General features: G+C 38.3%; 1 protein-coding gene across 1 annotated transcript; it reads right to left on the reverse strand.

Moving 5' to 3' along the window:
• Positions 1-8,895, reverse strand: LOC114249777 (uncharacterized). The gene is made up of 11 exons (XM_028183475.2): positions 8,757-8,895; positions 7,612-7,673; positions 5,733-5,882; positions 4,411-4,628; positions 3,464-3,661; positions 3,049-3,248; positions 2,499-2,584; positions 1,873-1,994; positions 1,136-1,314; positions 785-918; positions 1-204 (listed from the first exon to the last, which is right to left on the reverse strand). Exons 2-11 carry the CDS (start codon positions 7,670-7,672, stop codon positions 62-64), a joined length of 1,491 nt encoding a protein of 496 aa, XP_028039276.2. The 5' UTR covers position 7,673; positions 8,757-8,895; the 3' UTR covers positions 1-61.
• Between the last annotated feature and the right edge of the window lie 351 nt (positions 8,896-9,246).

The following is a 9,246-nucleotide window of genomic DNA, read 5'->3' on the forward strand; positions in this document are numbered from 1 at the left end:
AACAAAAAAAAGCACTTTATTTAATCATTCAAAACGTATCTTAAAACTAGAGGGTTAAGAACTAAAATAGATTGTCATCTGCGGGTGCCCGCTTGTAGAACGCTCTGGATACGTCAACGGGTCCCCGGAGTCCAAGCCAACCGAAGTAGCCTTTACGCCAGAGAAGCACCAGACCTAGCATTATTGGCACAGCCAATAACACGCCTGAAACAAATTCTATTTATGAGGGGAGCTAGGAGGAGGAGAAGTCGTCGTGGCCTAAAGGATAAGACGTCCGGTGCAATTGTACATAGCCATACACCGGTATTCAAATCCCGCAGGCGGGTACCAATTTCTCTAATGAAATACGTACTCAACAAATGCTCACGATTGACTTCCCCGGTGAAGGAATCACATTGTGTAATAAAAATCAAAACCCGCAAAATTATAATTTGCGTAATTACTGCTGGTAAGACGTGTTGTGAGTCCGCACGGGTAGGCACCACCACCCTGCCTATTTCTGCGGTGAAGCAGTAATGCGTTTCGGTTTGAAGGGTGGACAGCCGTTGTACTGTAAATACTGAGACCTAAGAACTCAGATTTCAAGTTAGGTGGCCGCATTTACGTTGTAGATGTCTATGGGCTCTAGTAACCACTTAAGTTGTATTGTTGTATTATTGAAATAATGTTAAGACAACAAAAAAACTAAACTTTGACAGTCAAATTTTTAAATTGTCTAAAGTGTGTCGCGCCGATAAAAAGTTTGAGAGCCACTGGCATATACTGAACTATAATGCTATCTCACCTATCAACGTTCCGAGTAGTATAGCTCCGTCTCGCTCAGGCCTGTTGCCGTATTTGTCGACGCATCTCATGTGCCTGTGGATCTCGTTCAAATGCTTCAATGTGTAGCCTCTCATTTCAATTGGCTCGTGGCACCTTGTAAAACATTCAACAGTTACAGTTACAGTTACATATACAGTTACAGATACAGTTGCACGTGTCCGCTATTAATGCGGCAATCTTAATACTATTGTCTGAAGACAACCTGATTTAGGGGACAATAGTGTTTTCACGTAACACCACCCAATATAATTTGGCATCTAATATTCTATGCTACTCCTTCATCGGGAAGGTCATACGTTCAAAAACTTACACCATCAACGATGAATTGGTTTTCTTCTCTTCAATCAAGGGCACAAGGACGTCCACTATCCATTGCGTGGAGCAGTCGCATAGGTAAGGATTGTCGGACACATCTATCTTCTCCAGCAGGTCCCAGCGGGAGAGCAGCCTTGAGTCGATGTCGGAGAGGTTATTCGATTGAAGATACAACTGCAACAATATTTTAATTATGGCTCGTGTCGTCTCGAATTGAGTTCTTGAAGAAATCGATTTTACACTATACTGTGGGTAGTTTTTTTTTGGGATGTCTACAGCTAGGTATAAATTTTATGGTCTATCTATAGAAAGTATACGAAACAAGGATGGGGAGTATTCCACCGAGCCGGTTATATTTCTAAGCAGAACTTTTGACAGCGAGAAAGGATGGTCTTGGTCCTGGTGTTAAAAGATTTTGTACCATACATAGGAAGATACCCAGGTCAAGCTAATAAAGCATCTTTAAAAAATCTCCCTCTTCCTCGTTCAGCCCACAGACATCTACTGCTGGATAGGCCTCGTCCAAGCCTTACCACCTCATTCTGGCCAGGCTTTAAAAAATACGTTCCTATAACTTTAATGAATACTGTTAGCGATGCGTATACAAATAGGGGCAGTAGCCACCTTCTTCCTAATTTTCATCTTGTAATGGCACCTCAGGTCTGGAGTCTGGTAAATTTACATTTACAACGAAATAAAAAATACAATATATAATGTTTTCTAAATACGCACTTGCTTGATGAGCGGCCAGTCATAGGTTTCCCCGATATCATCAGGTCTAGCGAGAGCCTTCGGATCGATGAACTCCAAAGATGGATTCAAGCTCATGTGAAGACTCTCAAGAGATTCCAAGCCTGCGAAAACATAAATTCATAAGCAATAAGCAATGATAAAGTTGCGACGAGCATTTTATCAGTACGCTGTGGGCAGCTAATTTCTAGACTGGATAAACTACTTAAGATATTGTTTCCAGTGGTGTATCAAGCAAAACTAAGCCTGAACGCTAAATTTCAAATAATTCCTTGTTGCTAAAAAAACAAAGAAATAATAATAAAAACGTTTTTATATTTTTTGATATACGTGGATGACATAGTTATTAGCGCGTTTCGAGCTCAAGCTCACACTGCAATTGAAGGATATTTTTATTGGTGAAAATGAGAGCACAGCCCAAGCTACTGAATACAGCTGACGGTTTTTGTCCAAAACCTCTTTATAGGAATACATGAATTTGAATAATGAGTACTTATACTTAACTGAATTTTTAGGTTCCAACCGGTGACTATACAACTTCTCAACTTATCCGAGTCTACTTCTTCTACGCTACAATATCGACATCGCTACTTATTAAAAAAACATACCGGCAAGTGCCCCTGGACCGATACGACGCAGAGAAGGCATGTTGCACATATGTAGCTCCTTCAGCTTGCGCAGACGGGGGAAGCCACTGGAAGCAAAAATATTTAATCATAGGAATTGACGTTTTAGCATTTCTATTGACGTTCCTAAAATGCTGTTCAATGCTCAATGTTCCTAAAAATGCTCAGGTGCAATGCTTCAAGGTGATGGGAAATGAACGCGTCTTGCTAAGCAGATAGACTTGTATACCACTGTCGACCAGGAGAAGCACTTGTACAATGCCTTTGGAGTTTTTCTTTGTATGAAGGTAGAATGACTTTTCAGTATATTATTATTTGGTGTTAAATGGTTACTGGAATCCATAGATATTATGATTTCACCATGCATTTTCAGACATGAAGCCAAGGATCAACAGCTGTCCCACCCTTCAAATCGAAGCGCATTACTGCACCGCGGCAGAGGTAGGCAATATAGTGGAACTTCCTCGCACTAAACTATACTAACACTAAAAATGTCCTACGTTAAATAAGAATACTTTGATAAATAACTCACGGGTAATCTTCAGAGGTCATATCTAATTCTCTGATAGGGTTTTGGTTCAGGTTAAGGTATTCCAGGTTCTTGGTTTCTTCCAACTCTTGAGGAACGGCGGTCAGCTGGTTGTCGCTTATGTCTAAGCGACTCAAGTAGAGTGGAGTGTGGAGGAACTTTTCAGGGATCTCGGTCAATTGGCAAGAACGCATTCTCAACACCTAAAATTTTTTGTTATCAGCGCCATCTTTTGTCGAGTATATTTGAAGATAAAGATAGATAAAATTAAGTTTGACTTCACTAACACTTATTACAGTTAAATAATTTGATTGTTCAAACATTCGTTACACTAGGTACTAAATGGTACATGTGGCACATTTTAAACTTAACATTAGCTTATTTATGATTTCCTCGAATAACAGATGTCGCTACTCACCTTGAGCATCGGCAAACTCGAAATCGCAATCAAAGTAACGTGATCTATCGTGGTCAGGGGATTCCCACTGATATCCAGCTCCTCCAACTGCGGTAAGTGTTCGAACAGATCCTGGTTCAAGGAGTGCAGATCGTTGTACGCTAGATTCAGAACGCGCATCGCTGCTAGAGGCTCGTATTGTTCCGGGGTGTATTTACCCTGGAATTTTTATAAAATTTAATTTGATAATCTTGTTATGTCATTGCCACCTAGATTGATGGGGTAGAAGATACACTGCTCATTTAAGTTAGTTTAGTTTTAGGCAGCAGCTTGACTGTGCGCGTTGTTTATGTCCACGGGCGTCTACGCTTACAATAATCGGGTAAAAACGTTCTGAAGCTAGGTCGTTTGCATACGTTTGCCGCTAGGGGCGCTGTTCCATTGCATACAAATTTGAGTTAACTTTTTTAACGCAATCGAGAACGTTAAATAACTCGCACTAAGCACACTTGACAGCCCACCGTGTCTGTGTAAGCGTGTTTGTGTGTTTTGTTTTTGAAATTGACAAGGTATGTCTGTTTATCTTATCTAATCTTGTTATTGAACTCGAATACTCTCGTCCGAGATGTATGAATCACGCTATTCCATTGTATTTGTTAAAACGCTTGAGCTAAGCCGATGCGCTCGCTTAGTTAACAGTTGGTATTATAATAATTAGATATGCGCGGTAGCCGTCATAGAACAAAAAGTATTTTGATAAGTGCTTAAAGCTCAGTAACGACATATTCAAGATAAGCTCGCATATATTATTATACAAGTTCCAAACGACAACATTCTACTGAACAATCCCAGCCACTCGCTGGAAGATCTTCCCTTTGTCTTCACCTCCCCAAAAAAATATTTTAAGTAGTCTATGGTATCCATTCATAGCGCCATCTATAAATAAAGGTTTGGAACTAAAAGCTCACCTCAAATGCGTGCGGGCTCAGTTTCGCCGCCGTCAACTTATTGTAGCTTAAGTCGAGAACACGCATCTCCTGTAGCTCCTTGAAGCTGGCGTTTTCTATGACATCGATCTTGCAACGAGACAAGTTCAGTATCTCTATTGACAGATCCGCCATGAGCGTCACATTCCTGAATGAATTCTCGCTCAAATCAACTATTTTTGGCTTGAAGTCCGCGAGCGCTATGAGGAAGCAGGAACAATTCATTTGATTATAAACTTAACTAGAGTGACATTAAGGATAGGATTGTACTTTCGCAGAAACGTGGACAATGCGCCTTAAAGACCGACGCAAAATCGATGCATTTGAGATGTGGGGCTGGTGGCGTTTATTCCGCAGGTTTTGAATAGCATTTAAGACCAACGTCTCGATCCTCACCGAACCCCAATCAGGCATAGATTATCATTGATAGGGCATATAAAAATCCCCACACATTTCAGACAGGTTGTTTGAAATGAGTACTCCATGGAACGACTCATTGTCCAAGGTCAGGTGAAGGCCAGGCGATCAGGCGGCCCATTTGCGTTGGACAGACCTCATCAAAACTGACCTCACAGACGTCTTAGGTCTAATTTAAGGGCAAACAAGTGGAGGCACATCGGCTTTGGCCCGTTTAATCGAAATGCAGCGTCATCAACATCGACCACTCTGCCAAAAGTGAACGACTAAGAGAGGAATCCTTTCCTTCTGCTCTACCCATGGACATACTAATATGATGACGCCTTCAGATGATCGAAATCTCAATTATGCTAAACAATGTCTGCTGCTCCAACATTAAAACCAGAATAGCAATAATATGGTCCAATACGCCTCGTCGTAATCTCTATCTAGAAAACGTACACTTCTCTGTCGTGGCCAGACAGTAACTTCAATTTGATGAAGTGTCAGAAAGAGATGAATGTATATCTATGATGTCCTATTAAAACAGAATACTCACTGTGAACGTGTCAAAACATTTTTTTATTGTCCTTGTAGGCAGAGGACCATACCACCTGATGGTGAGTGATTACCGTCGCCCATGGACTTCAACAATGCCATGGTCAGAGCCAAGCCGTTGCATACCGTTAAGTACTCTCTACAGGCCTCGTTTGAAGAAGGACGTGTCATAGCGCTCGGGAAACACCGTGGAGGGGAGGTCATTCCAAAGCCAGATGGTACGTGGTAAAAAATATCTCTGGAAACGCACTGTGGATGAGCTCAGTGGCTCCAGGTAGTATGAATTAACTCTAAACTCTAAGCTGTTACGTGTAGTCTGTTCGTGTAATAATTGGATCATAATAATTCACCTGCCCATTCTTCTTTACTGAAGAACGTGTCCAGATTCTGATCGTAGCAATTAACTTTATTGTCTTTGCAAACGCACTGCCTACATATATCGGAAGCCGGGGCCTTAGGTGATCCTGCAGTAACGTTGGCGCTGGCTCCAGGTGTTTTAACTGTAAAATAATCACGACTAGTAAATAATAACACCTAATAACCATAAATGTTTTTTTAACGTTTTCGATAGCGTAAAAGTTAGCTCATATTTGTATGAAATTGGATCGTTTGCCTACGTTTGTCACTAGGAGCGCTGTACCAAATGCATACAAATTTGAGTTAACTTTTACGCTATCGAGAACGTCAAAAAACTCGCACTAAGCACACTGAACACTAGCCACTAGTCCGCGACATCTGTTCACGACTTAACCTAAACTAATCTATCCTAAGAAGAAGGATGGAGATCAGTAATACAAGTCTTTGAATCTAGTACAGACTTGAGCTCTTTCAAAGATTAACAAAATAAATTATAAGGTTTAATCTCTATTTCTATTTTAATTATTATTAATTTATATATAATTTTTTTTTATTCCTTAGATGGGTGGATGAGCTCACAGCCCACCTGGTGTTAAGTGGTAGCTGGAGCCCATAGACATCATAACGTAAATGCGCCACCCACCTTGAGATATAAGATCTAAGGTCTAATTACAACGGCTGTCCCACCCTTCAAACCGAAACGCATTACTGCTTCACGGTAGAAATAGGCAGGGCGGTGGTACCTACCCGCGCGGACTCACAATAGGTCCTACCACCAGTAGCTAACAGTAGCTAGCATATATCTAACATTTTAAAATTAAAAGCACTCATTCGAAGAAATAGCTATTGGCTTAAAAGACTGTATCGAGGGGGATGAAAATCTATTTGGCCTAAGAGACATTTTGCTTAATACGCGACAAAACTTTGTGTTTTATTTGGTATCAGCATCAACAGTGCGGTTGTTTTTAATTGAACTTCAATTAAGCTTACTCCAGTAAAATAGCGGAAGAAGTTTTTAGGTTATGATATTTTTTACAATTTTTTTACTTTCAATGGCTCTTCTGTAAAGTTGCAAAAAGCGACAGCTCAAACCAAATAGCATATGCTATAACTAGCTCGATAAAAACTTAAAAACAACATATAGTACTGTATTCTTTTTTTTTCTACCTAATCTGATAGCCTTGAGAGGCTATATCAGCGTAACCTTAATAATATATAGAACTAGTATTGAGATATTTATATGGAGGGTAGAAGTAAGAAGCACCATTACATTGTATTAAAAAGTGTCCGCTGAAAAAGAGCCAATAGAGATGGCGCCAAAGTAGCAAGTGGAAAGATTTGAAAAACAGCGTCATAAACTTAGAGAAGAAAAGAAATATTTAAAAAAAATAGTTGAGGTTTTAAATACGCGTATTGTTTTATTAACTTAGTATCCTATTCTAATAGCTTATGGCGCTGTATTTTAAACCATTCCACTTGCTACTGTGGCGCCATCTTCATTGCCTCCTTTTCAGTGAACACTTTAAATACGCTAAGACGGTGCTCCTTATTACTGCCCTTCATAAAATTTGGTAAAAAAAATTACAATACTTATAATGTGACCTACCTTAAAGCCAATAAATACATCCTTAACTTATCCGGTTAATAATTTTTCATTTATCTTTAAAAAAAATCTGAAAATAATCGTAAAAGTCTGGGACTTCTTCCCGTATGTTACTAATATGTTATTAACAAACACAATAACACGAAAATCCCGAAAACGTATTGCATTAAACAAATAGCTCGGCCAGTATTATAATAATTAGTTGAATACAAAGTTATTATCCACTAGCAAGAACGATATGAAGATCGCATGTAATAAAATCAACTCACCGTCTTCACAATGAGCTCCAGCGATGAAGAGAAATACGAAGATAGCCACAGCCCAACCCATTCTGACGAAAACAGAGAATTGTAATGAGAAAGCAATCTGTGGTAAAACTACATTAAACCCTAAACTAGGCTATCTTTTGATATCGTTATCAGCGCGATACCAAGAAAACGTATTGAGTCAAAATTTTATCATTCCGATTTGCTTACATTGAAATCAATTCTATTGTAATGTTGAGATATTTTTCGTTTCGTAATTACAGATTTAAATTCTAAAAAAAATATTCATTATAATTATGCTACTGGACGGAAGATGGCGCTGTGTACTCTTTGTCAATGATTTTATATATTTTAAGTACTTTATTGGAAATACTACCTTAAATAACTTTTTCCTTTTAAGCTTTAGAAGGGTCTACACACTAGCAATGTGCCTAAACTGTTGTATTTACAAATTAAAGCTATAAACAAAATCGCAGTTCGTACAATTGTCACACGGCATAAGTGGTAAATTAATTAAATTTACTCAATAATAATAATTAAGGGGCTTCAACTAATTGATTCTAGTTTTTATATAGCATTAACAAATACAATAGTTGTATACAACATTCGCCTGCCTCAAAGTAGTACTTGGTGTTTAAACACTCATATTTGTCAAAATGCGCCATATTGATACAGGTGCAAATTCAAAGAAGTTTGTAAAAAGATGTAAATCGTGTCGTACAAAATAATCTATGATTAAAGAGGCCATTTATCACAATACTTCCTAAAATGGCTGCGTTTTAAGTATTTCTTTACGAAATAATTCGTTTATTCAGAGTTGAACGTCTTAAAAAAAAGAGGATATAGCGTGTAAAATTGTAGGTTTTGTTTTTTCATCGCCGAACTTGGTGTATCAAAATTGTAGGAAATTTAGAAAATAATTCGACATTCATTGAGTAAATTGAATTGTCAAAATCCTTGGCATGTAACAAAGATGGCGGCCTCGAAAATAACATTTAATTTAGTCTAGCTCTTATTAAATCAATCTGTGTTTTAACTGCATTATGTGAATTGCAAAATTGAATATCCGTACTACAGTAGTAAGATCGATAGGGGGAATTTAAGAAAGAAAAAAAGCCACTAAAATTAAACATAAAATTATTACTTACTTTTTAAAAATCAATATATCGGAAATATTATCGGAGCTGTGTTATTTAGACACTCTTATTTTGACATCGCATTACTATAACACTTTCGATGTCTTTGCAGCGAATGTTTAACAAAATGGCGGCTGATATCTTATCTTGCTATATCGCCTTATCTACGCATCTGTGGTAAATACGAATATTGTAGGTGACAATAAAATATAATTAAAAATGAATTTTCATCCTTCTTCCGAATCGTAGAAATAATTAAAATAATTTTTATGATTAAAAGTATTTTTAATCTTGCTCGATCTGCAAACGTCGGAAATAATATAATAATAATAATATAATAATAATAATTTTTACTGGTGGTAGGACCTCTTGTGAGTTCGCGCGGGTGGGTACCACCACTCTGCCTATTTCTGCCGTGAAGCAGTAATGCGTTTCGGTTTGAAGGGTGGGGCAGCCGTTGTAACTATACTTGATATCTTAGAACTTATATCTCAAGGTGGGT

Source organism: Bombyx mandarina, chromosome 23 (genome assembly GCF_030267445.1).
Source record: "Bombyx mandarina strain Sakado chromosome 23, ASM3026744v2".
Lineage (NCBI taxonomy): Eukaryota > Metazoa > Arthropoda > Insecta > Lepidoptera > Bombycidae > Bombyx > Bombyx mandarina.